We start from the raw sequence: 22,877 nt of genomic DNA, 5'->3' as shown, positions 1-22,877 counted from the left end.
ACTTATTTACTTGAACACAGTTACACTGATCTTGAAATATAAAAGCAAAACGGATTTATGCTAAATGTGTACATTTACTCCACTTTCCAAGTTTGCAAATAACCCCCTTGTACAGTACAGGGATGGAAAGAAGACTCCGATTCCATAGCAGTTTCACCCTTTCCAGGATCTACTACGAGCTTGATTAGCCACTGTGCATAGGTAGCAAGCTCAGGTGTGTTCTATTAAAAACTCATAAGAACACCAGGAATGGAACAGGAGTCTTATGTCCATCGCTGCAGTACATCGATTGGAATCATATTACTGCATTTCATTTAGCGAGAAGAAAATCACCTCATTAGGGTCAGTATTTACACATTCAATTCCATCTTGACTAGATCTACATGACTACTGATGCTACCTGCTATCTATTGTTGTAAAGCAGTGAGGAGTTAGCATGATTACTGTGCTTTAACCCTTTACGGTCCATTATCAGACTGGGTCCGACATTGTAATTATTCCTCACAGGTCCTTTGTCGGACTGGGTCCGATATCATTATAGCAACGCAAAAAACGGGTTTCTAGTCGTTTTTTCTCCGGAAAAAACAGAGAAAACCATTCAATTGCCGAGTGGGAGCGACAGGAGCCGAGACAAGTCGAAAAAAAAAATTTAAAAAAAAAAAGTCGTATCTCATGAATAGTCATACATGGTATCTGGTATCAGATAACGGGGCGGTCGTAAGTAAACAAGCTGGCTGACAATCAGCGCACAGAGAACACGGACATTTGCAGAGCTTTTTTGAGATGTTATAGTAATAAAATAATGACTTGGATCGCATTATTGAGGAGTTTGGTTATAAAACAAGTGATCAGGAGATGATTGATCGGTATGTACGACTATTATTTTTATTATTATTTATTTCTTACACAGGTGAAAGCGATAGCGAACGAAAGGGTGGGGCAGGGCTGGAGATGCCTAGTGAGTGCTTTGTTGATATGCAGGGCCATTTAAACCCATTTGACTGTGGAAAAAAATACTTTTAAACAGCGCGTCTAAAATTAACTGCGCATGTGAAAATTAATTAGACCTGACGTGCCTGACGCGCGATTAATAAATGGACCGCAAAGGGTTAAAGAACCTCCTCCTGGATTATGGGTTATCAGGAGTCATCCAATGATTTAGTGAAACACTGATGAATTTTAGTTCTACAGTCTTGGGGAGGCAACTATATCGCAAATTTAAAGCAGTTTTATATACATGCAGATTTGATTGTAGAAACTGTTTTCACCTGAATTAAAAAAAAAAAAAAAACACACACAAAAAAAATAGAGGCATTAGAATTTGTTTTGCAGCAATCAAGTAATTATTGCTATCCCCTAAAACACCAACATTAAAAGCAGCCCAGATGTCAAAAGAGCCAAAAAAAAAGGTGGTCAGGCGCATCAATTTAAGATGCACCTAACCTAACATAGTAACAACATTTTCTTTTGGAAAAAAACATATATAAATGAGGAGACCAACAAAGGTTAGAAGTACAAAGCTTGCACAATTAAGAGCTACAATATTACAATATTCAAATCGCCATCTACAGTCAACATTTCCATTTGTCAAATAAACGGGCAATTTCACAGCCTAAATTATTTTGAATCAACATAATACATGAAGCAAGAGTGCAACATCTCTTTCCCTCACATGTTCAGTGTGTCCAGAATGTCAAAACAAGCGCTCAGTCATGGAAACTTGTATCAAACGATCAAAATGTGTCCAAGAGACTACTGGCCCAACTCAATGAACATAACTATTAAACAAACACTCAAAAGTCTTTCAATGGCAGGGGAGATTGTTTTTTATTTTGATTCAGTAAACAACATTAGCAGTGATGAACTGAAATGAAAAAAAATCTCCCCACAAGAAGCCATTGAAAAAGACTTCTAGTCGAAACGACCTTTTTACTCTGTTTATTGCATACATTCATATTTTTCTAAAATGTATATTTTTTCTTCCTGGGTAAAAGTTTACTGAAGTTTTAGTTAACACAATGGATAGTTTTAACCATTTTGTAACCATTTTTTGCTGGAGTAAATTAGACAAAAGACATGATGCAAGATAACAGCGATCTGGATTACAACACAACCTAAACCAGTGCAGCAGCGATCTGGATTACACAGAACCTAAACCAACGCAGAGCGCAGCAGCGATCTGGATTACACCAGAACCTAAACCAACGCAGAGCGCAGCAGCGATCTGGATTACACAGAACCTAAACCAGCGCAGCAGCGATCTGGATTACAACAGAACCTAAACCAACGCAGAGCGCAGCAGCGATCTGGATTACAACAGAACCTAAACCAGCATAGAGCGCAGCAGCGATCTGGATTACAACAGAACCTAAACCAACGCAGAGCGCAGCACCGATCTGGATTACAACAGAACCTAAACCAACGCAGAGCGCAACAGCGATCTGGATTACACAGAACCTAAACCAGCGCAGAGCGCAGCAGCGATCTGGATTACACAGAACCTAAACCAGCGCAGAGCGCAGCAGCGATCTGGATTACAACAGAACCTAAACCAACGCAGAGCGCAGCAGCGATCTGGATTACAACAGAACCTAAACCAACGCAGAGCGCAGCAGCGATCTGGATTACACCAGAACCTAAACCAACGCAGAGCGCAACAGCGATCTGGATTACAACAGAACCTAAACCAGCGCAGAGCGCAGCAGCGATCTGGATTACAACAGAACCTAAACCAGCGCAGAGCGCAGCAGCGATCTGGATTACAACAGAACCTAAACCAGCGCAGAGCGCAGCAGCGATCTGGATTACAACAGAACCTAAACCAGCGCAGCAGCGATCTGGGAAGTGGAAACGTTTGTGGGAAAGGGTTAAAAAGGCGCAAGACATTCAGAACCAATTCTGCAAGAAAATTTGTTTTCGTTATTTAACTGACAAGATCCTCGATGCCTACAATATCATTGTTTTTTGTTTTGTTTAATAATACAGTACTTCTGCCCTGGATTTATAGCCCATGTAGATAAAGATAAACTGCCCTCATAACAAACTCACTTGTGTTCCCCAAGGGGAATAGTTTCAAAACTTTGAGTAGATTCACTTTCAGTTTCTTTAAAATACAGATATTATTTTCTTTAGTAATTTAACATTGAGGTTATGCTTTGCTCAGTTACATTTTAGTAGACATGAATAAAATCTAATTAGATTTTTTATATTTATTTATTTTTTGTTCGAGAGCAAATATTCACTCAACCTAGAAATGATCAAGCTTTGAAAATACCACCCCCCAAGTGGAACAAGATAATGAGGTCTGTGCTGCTTACAATACTGCACAGCTCAGTCAGTGGGTCAAATTAATTAAAGGCAACAAGGAGCATTGTTGCCTTTAGTGGCCTTTATCGGCACTGGCTTGATTGATTTCATTCTGTTGCTGAATTCACCACATGCTTTGAGCGGGTTTTACCAGGATCCCTGTCAGTTCTGTTCTAGATGTTTGACACATGAACAATGTTTCCTGCAGACTCAGATGTGTAAATATTAAAGAAACAAAAAGACATTCAAAAGGTTGCAGAGTGAGAGAGAGGTAAAGAGTTCAAAGAGTGCGTGACCAGTGTTCGAAGCAGAAAGGGAGTTGAGCCAGGCTATTGTGGCAAGCTCTACAGAGCCACACATATTACCTTCTTTTCTTTGGGTGATATTAAGGCCCCAGGCCTTATCTCTCTGAATTGGGTTTCAACTCTGGGATGCTCAACAATACTTTTTGTCCCTACATCCACAAAAGTGCACTTCTGGAAAACCTAAGAAATCAAAATACATACACTAGGGATTAGCACTCTGAAATAGTTTTATACATATATATATATGAAAAAAAAATATCAACATTGCTTGTTTTATTTCCATGCTGAAGTAGTTAGTCACAATACTGTCTCCATAATTGGACAGTACCTCAACTGCAACTTTACAGCAGGAATTCAAAAGGTTAAGGATTAAAGTTCCATATTTGTAAACCCCACCACACACATATTGCTTTCCTCCCACATGTTTCAAATACAGAGGGGTCCTTGACTAATGAAGGTCATCCTGCTTTTCCAGGACAGCTGTCATTACCTGCAGCTCCGCCATGATCTTGTCTCCCTCATCTTCCTCCTCCCGGCTGGACGAGGCAGCGATGGGGGGTGGCGTTTGTGGCGGCGGTTTGCTTTCGCTCGGACTTCTGGGTAATTTGGTCTGCTGAACCTGTGCTGCTACTTCTTCTGCCTCCTTTGAAGGAAACAAGACCAATTAATGCTGGATTTCCTTTAGCTAAGCACAATTATGTTTATAAGTTTATAACTAAGCCACTGAATGTTGAAATGTATTTGGAATACATTTTACCAAAGCCATTGGAAAAAGAGCCCTAGTGTGTAGCTCCAAAAACGGGGTGCCTAGAAACACATCTAAAGTGGGCAAATTGGGGCCCTTTTAGGAGAGTGAGTTAATGTTATAGGACTTTATACATCTTTAGGTCTGTTTTCTAATCAAGTGTCATCTATATCAAGCTACGTTGCATGGCTTATTTCCAAGGAGACCATGTTGGGCCATGTGAAATTAACTATTTGCTCAGCTGACTGAATTTACTCTCAGCCAGACAACATTTCCAGAACCATTCGGACATTATGTCAGGGACATCGGTTTAATAAATCCTGCTCTTGGAGTCAGACCTTTGCTGTGCACTTACAGCTGAGCACGACAGCCCTATTTGGACTTCCATTCATTTGAGATGTTTTAGATTTGTCTTTAATATCTCCTCTGACCTTGCATGACTCCATTGCCATTGATTTTTTGCAGTGATTATATTTTGTTAAGGCACTGAAACCAAATATTTCACACCTGAATATGTTTCCAGGTCTTCCAAGTCTCTGTTTGTTTCGAGAGTGCAAAGCTTTGTTTCAAAGACAAAGAGGATTTACTGCTATCATCTGTGCAGGTACATGTTATTTGAATGTATCACCTTTTTTAGGTAAGTGGTTTTAATGGAAGACACAACTGAAGTTTCTTTTGCATTACTTATGGTGCCATTTTAGAGTCTATTACAATCACATCTCATCATAGAAGTGTGTCATCTCAGGAGTGATTTGTGGTACTGTGGTCCTGGGCAAGGTGTTATCTCGGATTAAATGTGACAAGGAAACACATATCCCAGAGCTAAGTTGAACGAAAGGTCACATTTATGTGACGAATCAGTTGCATTTGTTAGTTTTACAAAACATTTTCATTGTCAGTATATGACCTCGACACATTGATAAATTGGTGTGTTCTGATGTCTTTATACCGGCCAACAAATACATTTTAAAGGTAATTACTCATATATCAGCACAGCCCTAGTGGACATCAAGGATCTTGCATAGTTTAATCTCTCCCTAATGAGTGAAGTTACACAGCATGTCTAGATATGTTTTTTAACTAGAAGTAATGCTACTGGAGGTTGTTTTTATGTGAAACAATACCAATAATGTGCATACCTGAGCACTGACTGCCTCCTGCCTGGTCGTGAATATCACTTCTCCCGATCTCCCGGTGGTCAGGCCAGACCCTGGAGGATAAGTTCTTCGAGGAGGGGGAGGAGGAGGGGGAGACTTCACTGCTTTCTCGATGCCTGGCTCTGTGTGTGGGGTCTCCTCTGCAGCAGACAAACAAGCATGAGCGGGGTGAGAGAATGAAGCCAAAGAAATGTTGTAAAAAGATAGTGCTGAAGCAGCATTTGTAAGGGGCTCAAAATGACCTGGAGGCGGCAATGCAACCGCAGGAATTTGGGGCCGTATTTAACCAAGAATCAGGTGACTACAATGGCATTTTAATAGGGTGACTTTACTGGGAATTTGAGTGCAAGGCATGTATTAGTTACAAAGTCATCACCCTCCTAAATACTACTGAAGTCCAGCAGGTGAACCTGAACCCGACTAACCAAGATCGTGTGAAACTGACATGACTTTGTGTTGAAAGAAGGTTTCAAATGACTTCTGTTTCAGTGTTCTGCGCTATGATACAATATAAAGTTTGCAACCCGTAGGATGATAATACATATATGGTTAAGGGGGATTCGGGAGAGTAAAAAAATTACTGCACTTGGAAAGGTGGGTCAAAAATAAAATACTGCAGTATTTGTTTTGATCTCTTAGAGCAGCAGCTGAATTGCACTATTGACTGTCTCTGGCAAGTAGCATTGCTGGCCTTTCTTGGACATTTTTTTTTTTTTTTTTTTTTAAATAAATTTTGTCGTTACCAATGATTTTTACCCAGTTTTCTCCCCAATTTAGAATCGCCAATTGTGTTGTTATTAATACCGGTTCACCGCTGCAACCCCCTGGCGACTCGGGAAACGAAGGCTCAAACACGCATCCTCTGAAACGTGTTCCTGCCAAGCCACCATTTTTCGCACTGCGGATCCACAGCAAAGCCATCAGACCTGTAACACAAAACTGAATGGCTCCATTGCAGACCTGCAGGCGCCCTATCAGCCACAGGGGTTGCTAGTGCGTGGTGAACCGTGGATTGCCCTGCCGACCTAAGCCCTCCCTACCCGGGCGTCGCTTGGCCAATTGTGTGTCGCCCCCTGGGAACCCCCGGTCATGGTCGGCAATGACATAGCCTGGATTCGGACCTGCGATCTCCAGGGCATAGGGCGCATCCTGCACTCCAAGCGGAGCGCCTTTACTGGATGCGCAACTCGGGAGCCCATTTCCTGGACATTATTAATCAAACTGTAAGTTTTGCTTGTGTTTGAATGATGATTTTTGTAGTTTCTTTGCCACAAGCTAAGTTCCAGAGCTGGAATAATAAGCCCCCTGTGGAGAAAGGCAGATGGTAGTGAAAGGCGCATGGGAGTAACTACTGTAAATGCTTTTGTGACTGTGCCACAACATGCAATTGGAAGTTTAATTAATTGAGATTCTTCATTTCAGCTTTTATGTCTCAAGAACTGGGGAGTTCCCAAGAGCCACATACTTTCCTAGCTACTTTTCCCAATCAAGTCTGTTTTCTCATGAAGTACTGCAGATTTTAATAAATATATTTACTGTAGTTTACAAAATCCTGGTCTGTTGCTCGTGAGACGGAAATGTCACCATTCCAATGCTAAGAGCACTATACAATCAACTCTGTTCCTTTTGTCTTCACATGTGCACCTCAGTGCAAAAGGTTCACTCTTTCTAAACTGTCCGTGATTTCACATTGTACTGAAACAAACTAACCAAACTCAGTCATTTTGCCCAAATGGGCTGACACCACCGCTTGAGAAGGACTGAGTTTGATTAGAATAAAACAAACACTAAAAGGGGCCGAGTTAATTTGGAGTATTCACACATGCTTCCAAAACTAACCGAAGAGCACCAAGTTAGATAAAATCAGCCCGAACGAACCAAGTTTGAATGCACCCTTAGATAGGTTATGACCTCAACCAAAAGTAAATTCGTGGAAATCCCTCCAGCAATGCTCCCTGTCCTGGATCAATAGCGCTTACTCATCAAGCTGTGTTTGATGATCCTCTGTAGCTGTTAACTTCCCTCAGTTACTATAAAGACTTGATGCAGACCTATCAGGAGCAATCTTCGGGAACAATTACCTATGGTTTCATTTACAGATTCTGCAACTAGTCAGGCAGGCATTTACTACCATTCCTAACAAACCGCATCACTAAATACATAAATCAGGTGACATGTCATGTGATTCAGTTTTCTTTTTACATGAGCTTCAAGTATTGGGCCCCAGTTGCACCATGCTTTGGGTCCTGCATAGTTCTTACCAGCTTGCGGCTCCAGTATGTGGAGTGTATCCACTTCATCAGGGTTGGGTGGAGGGGGCAGCGGGGGAGGTGCTGCCTCTTGCATCACTTCCAAGCTGGGGATCCCTTTCATCATGTTGGCCTGAGCCTCCTGGAGGAGCTTCTCAAATTGTTTCCCATCATAATGACCCACATTTAGCCTTTTCTCTTCCCATTCTTTTTCTGCTGCCTATTTACAAAACAAACAAAAAACAACAACAAAAAATCCTCTCATTAATACTTTCAGTACTTAGTAAATAAAATTGTTTTCGAGAAAACCCCAGGTCTAGAAATTCTATCAATTACAGATATCTAGACGTACTTTTCATTAGAATAGAACTTAATAGAAATGCAAATAAAAAGGCCCCTAATTAGCTTTCAGTTTCAACTACCATGGATATCCACTAAGACTACTGTTACTACATTGCTCACTGTCATCAAGCTAATCATACTAATTACCAATTAGTTATTGCTAATTGCATTCCATTCTGTGCAGGAAGTCTCTTAGTTAGGATGATCCATAGTTTGGATGGAGGTATATTTTCATGGAAAATGTTAAATACTGATCCAGCAGTAAGTAAGTTTCCATGCATTCCTTGGGACTTCAGTTATATGTAACACCTTGAGATTCATTTGAACGAATTCTTGCAACCCTCCCTATAAAAATGGCTCCGATTTATTTTTGCCAGATCTAACATTATTATCCAAGAAAATAACAGCATGGTTGCAAACATCAATGAGAAGTGGTAAAACATAAAAAATCGACAAGGTTACCTCGATAGACATGACTCGGTTTCTGTTTCTGGTCCTGCTGCTTTGGATTTCTTCAACTAAGAGGCTTTGCGTGGTGGATTCGTTGCCGATGTTCATCGCCTGGGCTGCCTGTTCTGGGTTGGGGGTGGTGTGGTTCTGCTGCAGGATAGCAGTGCTGCTCTCCTGGCTTTGCTGCACAGTGACAGGGGTGCTCTGCAGGCTCTGAACCACCATGGGCGAGGAGTGCAGGCGCAGGGGCGGCGTGGCAGGGGGGCTCTGGGAGTGGTGCAGCAGGGTGGCAGAGTGCTGGGACTGTTGTATGACCACTGGGGCACTCTGGACATGGTGGATCACCATTGGGGAAGCTGGCATCACCTCAGACTTGTTGGAGGAGCTCTGGGGCTCCGCCAGAGAGCTTGGGGAGTAAGGCTGAGACGGTGTTTGAATGTGCACCCCCTGCTCCTGGGGTTGCATATTCACAGTGATCGGAGCTTCAGATTCAGCGAGACCCACAACATACTCTGTGATTGTGGTTTTTGTAACCTGTGTCGTTTCTGTGGCACATCTGTGTGATTTAAATCAAAACAAAAAAGTTTTTTAGAACTGATGCATATCCTATAGCTGTTTGTTCACAAACCACAGGCTTGCTTTGCATAAAAGCACTCACAGTAATTCTCAGGAAAGTAATTTCATTTTCTCTGTCCGCTGGTCATGCAGGAATGAATTTCCACATCACTTAAAATCACCAGCTCTAGAGACAAGCCTGCCGCAAATTTATTTAACAATGATTGCTGCTGTAAATAATATTTTCATCGGAATGTACTCTGGCAAAATCAACAGAGAACCCGTTAACTGTATTGTGTTTGTGAGGCAACCGCGTGCAGCTGGTTATAACTCACTGCTGATGACAGGATATCTACGCAAACTAGATGCTGCATCTCAGAAGCCTATTTCCTCTTCTATAAATGAATAAATAAATTACAAAAATGTGCTGAAAAATGACAGAAGCTGCAAAGTGTTAAGCTTTTGAAAGCATGCATAATAAAATAGCAGTCAAGACTGTCATTTTTATCATCAAATCACTCCAAGTGATAAAAAAAACAGGAAACCAGAAGTCTCGCTTAGTTTGCCTGTATGTTAACCACAAAAAATCTAAATGTTGCCTTTGTCTTACCTATATCAATTCACATCCATCCATCCATCCATCCACATAAGTGTTGTGACTGGTGCTTTCCCTCTCAGTGTCTCAAGAATTATTAAGGAAACAATAGGGGTTGTCCCTGTAGGCCATGTTTTCTTTAACATTCACATCCATCCATCCATCCATCCATCCATCCATCCATCCATCCACATAATGCAGGTAATGACCGATCAAAATACTGTGCTTCTTCTACTGCACTGGTCTCTTTAAAACTGTAACTAAGGCATACCATCATTGAACTGCAGGCAGCTTTGAACTGTAGGTACTGGACAGGTTAGTTTGAGGTGGAGGGTTTCCCTCAGCTCTGCTGTTATTTTCCACATGTTACAACAGTTGAGACACTGTGAATGGGTTACCTTCTCAAACCCGTGAGTGATTCAGTCAGGGTCTTCACTCTCTTCAGCAAGCTGTCGAGCTTGTGAGGCTCCTCCTTCAGAAACCTCACTGCTTCTACTTCCACACGCAGCACGGCCCTCATCTTGTTCTGCAGCGCCGGAAACTCTCCTAGAATGGGTGGTAAAGCTGCTGAGTCAGCAAGGCTGGGCTATACTGGTTTCAATATACAAACCAGGGCGTGTGGATAAAAGCAAACAGGAAATGTCACAGCTAGAAGTGGCGGATTTAGCAAGGAGTGGTACCCCATTATCCACGAATCCACAAAAGTTATCCATGAATGTATGTGTTTATCTGTAAACAGCCTACTGGAACTTCATAGATCAGATTCTAATACATACTGTATATATGTACATGATTCTTGGTAATATGCAATCAGAGGCAGACTAACCCTTTAATCCTGCCAGCGATTCCCCCACTTTCCTCAGGGAAACAGCCCCGTCTTCCACATCCTTCAGAGTGACGGCTCTGTGCACCGTGGCAGAGGTCGAGTCTCTGTGCAGCTCATCCACGTATTTCTCCAGATTGCTAGTTAAAATAAGAACCGCAATCAGCAACACGGCCTCACATACATGACATGCAACAAACAGAATGCTGCTGGAGAAGAGGTCAATAGAAACATGTGTGAGTGATACAGCATCGATTAGTCTAGTTTATCTGAGTTTTTCAAACTCTTTACATACTGAAAATTGAGAAAAATGAAATGCAGTATAGTTAGCACTTCTGTTTTTTGGTTTTTATGAATTTTATTTTTCAGTGCTTATTTTGAGCTATTTTTGAGTTTTCTGTAAAAACAGGGAGTTCACTTTTTATATACTAATTGAAATTATTGTTTTCAGTTACTTTGGGCATTTTTTTCTGTCACAATTTGTATAGTAACTCGACAGTACTTGCACACTTCAATTGTACCTTCTTTCCTTTGCCGTCTTCCTCAATGAAATCCTCATGGTCATGCGCACATTCTTCTGAGGGTTTTGTGTTTTGCAAATTGTGATAAAATGTCAAACACTGCCTATTCTGTTTTAAATTCCATGAGCATGTAAATGCTACGTACAGTAATATAGCTTTAAATCTCGTGCGCAAGAACACATTTTATTGTGTTACAACATGGAATCAAAATGGATTGAATTAGGAGTTTTTAGTGAAAAATAAAATCTACAAATTGTTCTAAATGAATTACAAATACAAAACAGAAAATAATTGATTGCATAAGTATTCACCCCCTTGAATCAATATTTGGTAGAGGCACCTTTGGCAGCAATTACAGCCATGAGTCTATTTGGATAAGTTTCTACCAGCTTTGCACATCTGGACACTGCAATTTTTGCCCATTCTTCTTTGCAAAATTGCTCAAGCTCCGTCAAGTTGGATGAGGACCTTTGGTGAACAGCAATTTTCAACTCTTTCCACAAAATTGCTCAAGCTCCGTCAAGTTGGATGAGGACCTTTGGTGAACAGCAATTTTCAACTCTTTCCACATATTCTCAATTCTTGTCCGGGCTTTGACTGGGCCACTCCAGGACATTGACCTTTTTGTTTTTAAGCCACTCCAGTGTGGCTTTGGCTATATGTTTGGGGTCATTGTCCTGCTGGTCTCTTGCAGACTTCAGCAGGTTTTCCTCCAGGATTTCTCTGTACTTTGCTGCATCCATTTTGCCCTCTATCTTCACGAGCTTTCCAGGCCCTGATGCAGAGAAGCATCACCATAGCATGATGCTGCCACCACCATGCTTCACGGTAGGGATGGTGTTCTCAGGATGATGTGCGGTGTTATGCTTGCGTCAAACATAGCGCTTAGCGTTAAGGCCAAAAAGCTCTATTTTGGCCTCATCAGACCATAGAATCTTCTTCCACTTGGTCTCAGAGTCTCCCATATGCCTTCTGGCAAACTCTAGCCGAGATTTGATGTGAGTTTTTTTCAAATGGCTTTCTTTTTGCCACTCTCCCATAAAGGCCAGTTTTGTGAAGCACCTGGGCTATTGTTGCTGTATGCACAGTGTCTCCCAGCTCAGTCATGGAAAACTGTAACTCCTTTAGAGTTGACATAGGCCTCTTGGTGGCCTCCCTGACTAGTGCCCTTCTCGCCCGGATACTCAGTTTTTGAGGAAGGCCTGTTCTAGACAGATTCACAGTTGTGCCATATTCTCTCCATTTCTTAATAATGGACTTTACTGTGCTCCGGGGGATATTCAATGCCTTGGAAATGTTCTTATATCCTACCCCTGATTGGTGCTTTTGAAGAACATTATTCCGGATTTGCTTTGAATGTTCCTTCATCTTCATGATGTAGTTTTTGTTAGGAAATGTACAAACCAACTGTGGGTCCTCCCAGAGACAGTGTATTTAACCTGAAATCATGTGAAACACCTTGCACACAGGTGGACTCCATTCAACTAATTATGTGACTTCTAAATACAATTGGTTGCACCAGAGCTTATTTAGGAGTGTCATAGCAAAGGGGGTGAATACTTATGCAATCAATTATTTTCTGTTTTATATATTTGTAATTAATTTAGACCAATTTGTAGATTTTATTTTTCACTTTGACATTATGGACTTTTTTTTTAGTTGATCAGTGGCAAAAACTCCTATTCTAACTCCTAAAATTCAATCCATTTTGATTCCATGTTGTAACACAATAAAATGTGGAAAAGTCCAAGGGGGGTGAATACTTTTGAGAGCCACTGCAAATCTAGCAAACGTGTTACAATTCTCCAATAGAAATGTAGGATTTTGCTGTCTCTCAGTAGTTGGGATGGGTTTAAAGTATTCAGAACGAATCAATGCTACATACAAGTTAGGATCCAACTGCACTGAGAGGTTTTTTTTTTTTCTTCACAAGGAAAGGGGTCAAGTCAACATGAATTGAGAAATCATTTCCAGTGTTTTCACTGTATTTATTGGATATGCACCGATTTCATTTTTTTGTATCGGGGGTGTTTTATCGTTTATCGGTTAAAACCAAAAATCAGAAGCCCCAAGTATTAGGTGTGCAACAATTAATCAATGCATCGATTATTGATCATCTGTCCTTAAATTTCCAGAGCTTCGATTACACATTAGTGAATCGATGCATCAAATTAGAACCCAGTTTGAAGTCTCCTGTTGTCAGTTTGCATTAAAACCTTGAGTGTGTGAGAGTGCGCTTCTTTTAGTGATAGTACGGTAGATTAGCGTGTTGCTAGGATACACACTTTAGGCCTCTACATTCGCGTTGACAAGCCAAATCAGAAGTAGGCCTATATTGTATTCACGTTTTCTTGATTTAAAAATTAAGGCAATACATTTTTTTTTGTTCAAGAGCTGAAAACAAGTAAAAAGTTCTAATAAAGCAAATGATCAGTTTAATTAAGGGTCTAGTTAAGTAATTGAGAACTCAGCTGGAATGAAAACCAGCAGCCACAGGGGGTCCCCAGGACCGAGTTTGAGAAGCCCTGGTTTAAGGTATCACTGTCATAAATGTCAGGGGCAGCAGTGTGGAGTAGTGGTTAGGGCTCTGGACTTGACCGGAGGGTCGTGGGTTCAATCCGAGGTGGGGACACTGCTACTGTACCCTTGAGCAAGGTACTTTACCTAGATTGCGCCAGTAAAAACCCAACTGTATAAATGGTTAATTGTATGTAAAAAAAAAAAAAAGAATGTAATTGTATGTAAAAATAATGTTATATCTTGTAACAATTGTAAGTCGCCCTGGATAAGGCCGTCTGCTAAGAAATAAATAATAATACAAGCAGCAACACTTGAAGATTGCAGGTGTTTTATTTCAATATGTAAATGTTATAATACTTACGAATGCCTCTAATGTACAACATTATTTAATTAGCTTTCAATTACCAGATCTGTGAGTAACAGATTACTGCACAATACCTAAGCATGACATTTAGAATGTGTACTGCATGCTATTCCACAGAAAAGCCTCAAGAGGGCAGTATGTGCTCATTTGGCATAAATGAGGAGATGGCACGGCTGGTTAGGTTATTTCAATACCAGTAATCCTGCAAAAATGTATGTGTCTTTTTTCATCAACAGTGTAAATGATCCTTTAAAATGATTTAATTGTAAATATGGTGGTCAGTGGTATATTGCTGTAACATGTGCTGTTATGCCTGCTTCAGTGACTCAACATTAGCATGCATTGTTTTCATACAAGACATGCCAGCACAGCTAACGAAGCCTGGGAGTCTAATAAAAGAAGGCAACACAATCCAGGATAACTGCTGGTCTCTTTTGGTTTGGTTTTGTTTCCTTCTAAACTGTTGATTAAAAAAAAAAACAGTAATATATGCCCGCAACCACCAGGAACTGAGAGTGTTGTAAAGTAGCATCAATGATCTATTTTACATGAGAATGACTCAAAAAACAAAGACGGAGACTGAGGAGGGAGGTGTTCAGGAGGACAAAGAATGCTCACTGAAACCAAACACCCCAAATCAAAGCAGAAATATACACAGGAGTAAAGACAGCCGATTTGACCCTTTAGCGTGATCATGCCTTTCCACTAATATGCACCCCTAGCTGTTATAACAGATACACGGAGGGAAGGGGTACACGGTTATTTCCTTAGCACTGGTCTGCTGGTGGGAGGCGATATTGCCTTGGTAATACCATTTTGTAAAGTGCTTTGCTCAGTACGGTGAAGTCTACAGCAGTGGTTTTCAACCTGTGGTACGCGTACCAGTACTGGTACATGACAGGCTTGCAACTGGTACACACCAGCAGCGGTTCTTTATGATGATATGATTCCTCAACCACAACACCACTCCCTCAATCGCACCACCGGAATGTATCAACCTGTTTGTACCACTGAATCACAGAGAAAGTAGCAATTAAGATGAGAGGTATTTGTTGTGAACTTTTCAGAGTTACTGATAGGGAACAAAAGTAGCCACTGGCGGTGTTGATTGTGGTGAACAACTCCTAATTAGGTGTTGCCGTCAGATTTTCAGTGAGCAAACCGGTTTGTAATGGAATGGGGTAGGTCTCTGTTTTACAACAGCCGTTTAAGATTGCACGTAGTTACTGGTACACCTGGTGGTCTCTGCTGGAAACATTGGTACTGAAGATGAAAAGGTTGAAAACTACTGCTCTACAGGGTCAAAAATCAAAGGCAATGTAAAAAGCTAAAACAAATGTTGATAGCTGTCTATGCTGAGTTTTCAGAAGGCACTACATGGGGCTTATCTGGAAGCTAAACCCAGTCCCTGAGAAATTCAAAACACAGGAACATTTTGATGAAAGAATGAAAACAGGTTGTACTTGTTCAGAGATGATAGTGAGCCAAGTTTTCTCTAAAAAGTACACATTAAGCTAGTGAGAAACAGCTGCCAATATAACACACTTCAGGACATTTATTTTAAATGTTAATAATGCTTAAAAGGTGCACTTTGGTTGGAATAAAGACAAACATTTTGTGTTAAAAAAAAAAAAAAACCAAAACATTTCAGCTTTGAGCTAGAGATTAGATTGCAGCTTCAAAACTAGTCCTGGCACTGCATTCTTCTGTGTTTCTGGATCATTGGTGCCATCGCTGATAACACAGAGGTTAGTCTTATCTGTCAAAATGTATTGTTGCATATTTCAGTAGCGTATCAGAAACACACTCTCCCTCTGGAAATACACACTTCCCATTTGTTGTTCATTTCAACATGTCTCACACTTGATATAGCCTGGCCAAATGTGAAACCAGAGGACAAACGTTTTGGCGATGGCTTCTATCGGTGTATTGGGAATTGATGACTGATGTTTGAGAGCATCTATTTTTTTCGTATTTATGTCCTAAATATTTGGAAATTGAACTGCAATTATCTGTACTTCTACTTCTAGCTTCTACTTTCCAGGGCTCAGAAACAATCAACCCCTAGCATGGTCAAACCTTTTTTTTTCTTTTCCAAAGAACTTGGTATCCATTTAAAATCATCCAAGCCTTGGTTGTACAGTAGTGTCTGCATATAGGAACACCTCCTAAGAGAACACTTCGCCTAAGGGAACAACCTTGTGGTGAAATGGATTTTTCGCATTGTAAATGCTCTGGCTAAATGAACAGGAACTTCGCTTCAAAGAACACATTCTTAGCACTGATAGCAACTTGTTCACAGCGTATACAGTACAGTACTGTTTTGTCATCGCGAAAGTGTCTTTAGGGACACTGATTGGTTTATTAAATCTTTCCAGAACCGCCATCATATCACTGAATTGTTTTGTACTCTGATTTCCACGAGTGCACCTCATCGCTACAAAATGGCATTCAAACAAACTGCAAATGCGCTGCTGTTTCTCTTGCTACACAAAGTTTGTAATTGTCGAGCTCTTGAAAAAAACCTGAATCAGACACAAGTCGCCGAGTAATTCAGTGTTTCCCGTTCTGGTGAGTTGCTTCACCATTCTGTTAAACAATGTGCATGTCTGTAAATTGCTGCTGCATTTTGTAAAGTGTGTAGGGGTGCTGTGCTAACTTAGGTTATTAACGTTAAGTTAACCCTAAGTAACTTATTTTTGCCTTCCCAGAGGTGATTCATTTTTCCACTTAATTACATACATGACAATTTTCTAAAATCAGCGTTGAGTTAGTTTGAGAATGAAAGCTTTGTTCCCTGCAGTGTAAAGGGTTGACCACTAGATGTCATGAGTTCCCCCATGTATGCACAGAGACCACATGCAGTATTGTTTAGTTAGTGATCCGACTGAAAGCTAGGTTTATTTTGTTTGCTTGTTTTATTAGCGGTTGTTTCCCCACCGCACTGTAAGAAAAATAAAACCAACACCGGTTTTAAACTGTAAATCCAAACTCCAGCCTGATCATTTCCACTGCCCTCGGCCACGTCACATTACAATTAGCAAAAGCGCCTCCGCGGGTCAGCAGTTTAAATACACTATACAAATGCCAATGGTGCTCACTGAGGACAATACATCAAAACAAGTCCTTGTGGGTAAGCAACTTGTTATAATGATCACAATTTTGTTTACTCAAGGCTGCAGAATCCTATTTTACTACAGTATACTTGAGAAGCAATCGTCTCGTGAGGGTGCCTAGTTTAACTGCTGTGTGGTGTTACGTGTAATGGCCTTTGAATTAATTACATTACAGTACAGTATTTTACTGTCAGGACTACCACTGCATTTAAGCATCTGTGGCTTACTTATTTTCTGTTGCGATGCAAATCTCAGTTTTTCATTAAGCAGAGATACAAAGCTCTGCAATCCCACCCCCCTCTCCTCTCCCCTCCCCTATCCCCTCCCCTCCTCCATCCCCTATCCCCTATCCCCTATCCCCTCCACCACAATCCCACTCCCTCTACATGCATATCACACAATAACACTGCTGTGCTCACTATGTATTCAATGAATGTGTATTCACTTTATTGAAACAAATTTTCACTAAACAGAGAAAACATACCTGCACAATGCAGCGACGTAGTCACCGTTTGATTACAAAGAATGCAGTGTTTCCTGCATCACTGCACGATCCACGCTGCGTACGTGCCTAATCACGTGAGATGTGATCAAATTCAAATTAAAAAACAGCTTTATTGCACTTGATCAAGTACCGTATTACATGTAGTCAGTTTGCCCCGAAATGATTCTTATAAGCGGATTGCTTAATTCTTACAAGCGGAGTATTTTACATTGGTTAGTATAGGAATGACTTGGTCCCAGTGGTTTTGATCACTATATGCAGTTGATTCTTATATCAGTGATTCTTATAAACAGACTGCACTGCATTTTGTATTGTTTTGTTTCACAGAATGTAAACATTATAGAAAGAGAAAGATAAGAAAAGGAAAAAAAATAAATTAAAAAGCCAAGAGAAGGAAATAGACAATGATTTGCGTGGAGTGTTCTTACCACAGCTGTGTGACGATCTTCTCCTCCTCCCCCAGATATCTCTGCCTGTCCTCCTCCACCACCACTCTCTGCCTCTGCACAGGGTCTTCCAGCCTCTTCACCACCTCCAGCACCTTGCCATTGATCTCCGACTCTGCTCTCTTCAGCATCATCCGCAGCGTCTCCTGATTCTGCAGCTGTCAATATCGCAAACACAGGCCAGATTCAGACGACAGGCCAGAACACTGCCTCTCAGTCCAGAGCAAGGCCGATCAAATGGCCTTCTGTTATATGTGATCTAGTTACTTCTTGTTATTTTTATGTGATCTAGTTACTTCTTGTTATTTTTATGTGATCTAGTTACTTCTTGTTATTTTCTTTTTCACAGAGAGAGGCACAGTTTAAACTCATTGAAATGGCATTGAAAAGTTGATAACCTTGATTATCATTAATCTTGGACCCCCACATTGTAAAGTAGTGAAATAAGCAATACTGTACAAACCCTACCCAAAGTCATTTTGCACTCCTGGAAAAAAAAAGAGACCATTTTGAGACTTTATGATTTTCTTCCAGCACCATTGTTATGTTATTCTTTTCAAAGGGAAATCATAATAATGTAAATTGACAATATTTTGAAAATATTTAATTAGCTAGCGGTTATAAGCTGCCAAAGGCACTTGTGCTAAAGCACAATTAATAACACCTGGTCAAAAGCCATGAAATAAACATTCTTCAAAAGAAATGAACAGCTCTTAAAACTAAATTAGCCAGCTGGCAATCCATTGTTTTAGTCACAGCTGAGAAATCCAAATAGCTACAAGCGATTTACAAATATAAAAGCAATTTCATAAATATTACACACAAACGGAAAAGCAAAGATTCCCTGAAGGCATTCTGTCTAATTCAATTACCTTTCCTAATTAAGCCCTGGATCCAGTCAATTTTATGCATAACCCTTATTTCATTTTGCAGCAGAGTATACATTTGTTAACATTGAATCTCCAAAGCAATTTTAATATCATTTTGCTGCTAACCTTCCTGCTACACAGTGTGTGCAATAAATCACTGGTGACAGTAAGGTTGTCTCAAATTTCTACTCATGTTCTCAATTTTCTTTAAAACATAATTTGAAGACACTTTAGATGTAATCCTTATGTACTATACTGTAATGTGACAGTTATGCTATTCAGAAAATTGATGGCATTGATTTTGAGTTCCAGTTTATAGAAGCGTATAAAATATTTACTACAAATTTACAGAAATTACATTTTTCAGTCCTCGTTTAACAGACTTACTAGGAATGTAGCCTAAGACACATGGTAATTGCTGGCCTCAAGTAAAAGCTTCAATTAAATAATTGTGAGGCAAAGGTACCCAGCCTCCAATGTGAAAAGGTTGTGTTTAGGTTGACAGAACGTTTCTTTACTAAGTTCAAAAAAGGTCTGTCCTTGCATTCTAGCAGTGAATTACAGTACAGAAGGCAAACTTTTAAAGACAACAACTTTGTAATAAAAATGAAAATCAAACCCACACAGCCCAAGAGGAAAAGAGAAAGCCTGGATGTGAATCTGAAAGAGAGACCGCTGATAGATGCCGCAAATAAAGAAGTTCTTGTGAGATGGTGGTACCTGCAGCTGCCTCATGTGCTGAAGCTGGAGACGGAGGTCAGAGACGTTCTTTCTGAAATGCAGCAGACTCCCCTGAACTGGTGCACAGCCCCCAGCAGGAGGGAGAGTGATCGTGGACATGGACTCCACAGCACCCGCAGAACTCTTTACTGCTGGGATACTACAGACTGCTGCTGGAGGAACACAACGGCAACAGTGAGGAAAAGACAAGACAACCGCTACAATTGTGTATGTCATGTGCCTGTACATACAGCAGTGCTGTGGTTAAAAATGAGTTTCCTAATGGAACATTGTTTAACCCTGTCCAGTGTCTTGGTGCAGCATGACTTTGATTATATATATATATATATATATATATATATTTTTTTTTTTTTTTGGTTTCTTATGAGCCCAGGGACTCCTGATGTAAAATTAGCTTATAGCTAAGTCTGGGTACAATACATCTTGTGAATTGTCTTGAATGTTAAAAATTCTACATTGTCCCTATTAAATAAAACATTGTCCCAGGAGTTTTCATTGCAGGGAATTTGTAACACAAACAATTTTATCTTCACGTGGTGGCAACGCAGTAGAAGAGTTAAGCTACTTCTGTAACTTGCATGGTTGTTGAGTTGTGAGATGTACTGTTAGTTATGCTCACATTGACATGGGATTCTTTTCTGCTTGTAACTTGCACAGCTCTGCCGCTGTGTTCTAAACTGGGTGGGACATGAATCTCAATGGGCTGCTCGTACACTAGTGTGCAAACGTATTGCAACACCCTGTTGATTTAGTAGTTTATTGGTCTCCATGCTTGATAAAAGTACCAACTTTACAAAACAAAGTCTGTGGATACAAAATGGAATCATCAGATTACACCAGAGATTTTGAGAAAGCACAGACACAAAGCCAAAAACATACCAAGCTGTTACTGGATGCCGAAGGTGGCCATACTAAATATTATCATTAAAGACACCTTTAGACATAGCTGTGTTTTTAGTTTCATGTAAGAGGAGTTTGCAAAAATGCATAACTAATGTCTGTAGTAAATGAATACGTTTTGTAAATGACTAATCTTGAGGTGTTCTAATACATTTACTCACTACTGTATCTAAATATATAAAAGATAAGCTTAATCAACTAACTACATGGAATCGTCGCTTTACAGCACAGTAAGGGGTGCTTCTTATATATGAATTACCATAAACTATTATCCACAACCAGATTTAACGAATGTCAGTACTATCTTCTTGAGTGCAATGTAACTGAATAATGAACCAATAGCTATAGCCTGCAGTAGTCTGATACAGTTATGTCACCACAGTGTGAACTTTGCAAAAATAGCTGAAAAAACATAAAAACAGCATTCCTTGGGATCATAAAGTGATGCTATCCAATATCCTTCATAACGAATCTGGCATTCAGCTAATGCTTCAGGGGGACTTTAATATAACTAACATTTGTCAGCATTGCCAGTATGCTAAAACATGGGCAAGTACAACTCAAGTTGCTTCTCCCAACAATGTAAATGAGCTTCTGATGTGGTCTGGGTATTAGATAAGTTATTATAAAAAGGGATATCACAGCAGGAACACAGTCTATGATCCATTAAGTGGCACGTCAAGACCAAAAAATGTGTTCAGGGAAGAAAAGAAACCACTCAACCACATTGAGTTTGTGTGTGTGTGTCTGTCCAGGGGCATGGTCCATTAATCACACATACATGGCTCCTTATTAATGGATTCCAACAGCATTAGAGCACCTCAGACAACTGTTAGTATGCCCTCTGACACTTTTAAATGCACCTCATGACATGCTTCACACTGTAAACACGTATTTCTAACAAGGACAAGAGTAAGCAGTGGGGGTTGTGGCATCAGCTAAACTGTACCAAGTCACCACATTATCTAAAAATGTTTTTTTTTTTTTTTTTTGTATTCATATTTTTTATTTTCTGCTAGCACTGTTTACAGATGGAATGTTCTGAGAATCCCTTAGGCTTCAGAATTCATAACTCAAGCTCATCTCAGTCGATCAGCTATTGTATCTCCCAATCTAGCCTCTATAGGAGAAGTTTAAAAAAAAACCCAGATAGGATGGCACTGCCAAGACTGAAAACCAACTGCCAAGACTGAAAATAAACTGCCATGTTAATCACCCTCTTAAACACACTCAAGGAGGTGTTTCCAGCACTCCAACACAAACACAGGCTGTACTGTACACTTCAGTATCATTCAATGTTTAAAACAAACACATTCCTCCCAGAGCTGGACCTTACTAAAAAAAGACCTTTCCTTACGAAACATTAGGGGGTCATTCCTGCATACAACCTCATTCGCTGTTGCTTTATTTGGCTTAGAATAGTGCAGTGTTGCAGGTATCTCCTTTTCTGAATTCAGTTTCTATAAAATGAACATGTTAAGTTATTATTATTATTTTTCAATGTGCTAATTTGTCTGCTGCAAGGCAGCAGAACGACGTAGAATTTTTCTACTTTGGGAATTACACTTTTAGACTTAAAACCAGCTGGAATTGCAGCACTGAAAGGGACCCCACAGATAATGGGTATTAACTGGAGGCATTACATTGAGGGGGTGGCAAGTGCATGAGTGCCATGTGGTGTTTTGATTAAGAGCCTCTTACTGTCAGGGGGTGTTTCTGTGATGTTCGATAGACAGCTGTTACAATGGGGAGAGTAAGAATTGGGGGTATCTTTTAGAGATCTATATTTAACTTTTTCAACACTGAAGACCAGAATAAAGGTACAGTCTTAAAAAATATGATTCTACTCTGGTGAACTGGTCTGGTGTTGACAATTCTAAAGGATGAGCAGTATCATTTGTATAGCAGCTCTTTCTCAAATTCCTAAACACTCAAGATTGAATCAAAGGATATCTAGCATAAGACTTACCTCCACTGCTTGTGCTGTTAACGAAGGTGGCAGTCTTCATGGTGTTCTCACTGAAATACAATGTACTGACAGTTAATGATTATCAGAACAGTGAACCGATAAGAGTTCAATGAGTCTGATTTGTTACATGCAAATCATTGGATGTGCAAAATATTAGATGTTTTTAAAATGAGTGTCACTGGCATTGCCCATGAGCTGCCCAGATAGATGATATATATATATATATATATAGCCCCTTGGTTACGCATGCATGTAATTATTATTATTATTATTATTATTATTATTATTATTATTATTATTATTATTAAAACAAGTTTGCTGAGCTTGCAACCAAAGCTCACACAATTTTTTCTACTGCTTCTGCGTAACAATTCCTCTTCTAACGCTAAACGAAAGAGA

At 40.1% G+C, this 22,877-nt stretch overlaps 1 protein-coding gene across 15 annotated transcripts in view; it reads right to left on the bottom strand.

Annotated features, from left to right (window-relative positions):
- The window catches only part of LOC117399578 (sickle tail protein-like), a 242,430-nt gene that overhangs the window by 5,818 nt on the left and 213,735 nt on the right, over positions 1–22,877 (bottom strand). For 14 of the 15 annotated variants that reach the window (XM_059023171.1, XM_059023177.1, XM_059023175.1 and 11 more), the window contains 10 exons: positions 22,479–22,528; positions 19,589–19,761; positions 17,982–18,157; positions 10,531–10,667; positions 10,103–10,250; positions 8,567–9,110; positions 7,775–7,982; positions 5,496–5,653; positions 4,102–4,254; positions 3,672–3,791 (listed from right to left, as the gene is read on the bottom strand). In XM_059023171.1, the coding sequence (XP_058879154.1) occupies positions 3,672–3,791; positions 4,102–4,254; positions 5,496–5,653; positions 7,775–7,982; positions 8,567–9,110; positions 10,103–10,250; positions 10,531–10,667; positions 17,982–18,157; positions 19,589–19,761; positions 22,479–22,528 (1,867 nt within the window). The remainder of the gene's footprint in view (positions 1–3,671; positions 3,792–4,101; positions 4,255–5,495; positions 5,654–7,774; positions 7,983–8,566; positions 9,111–10,102; positions 10,251–10,530; positions 10,668–17,981; positions 18,158–19,588; positions 19,762–22,478; positions 22,529–22,877) is intronic. The other variant, XM_059023169.1, reaches the window with a different exon arrangement.

Source organism: Acipenser ruthenus, chromosome 4 (assembly GCF_902713425.1).
Source record: "Acipenser ruthenus chromosome 4, fAciRut3.2 maternal haplotype, whole genome shotgun sequence".
Classification (NCBI taxonomy): domain Eukaryota; kingdom Metazoa; phylum Chordata; class Actinopteri; order Acipenseriformes; family Acipenseridae; genus Acipenser; species Acipenser ruthenus.
This window is presented reverse-complemented; position numbering and strand designations above follow the sequence as displayed.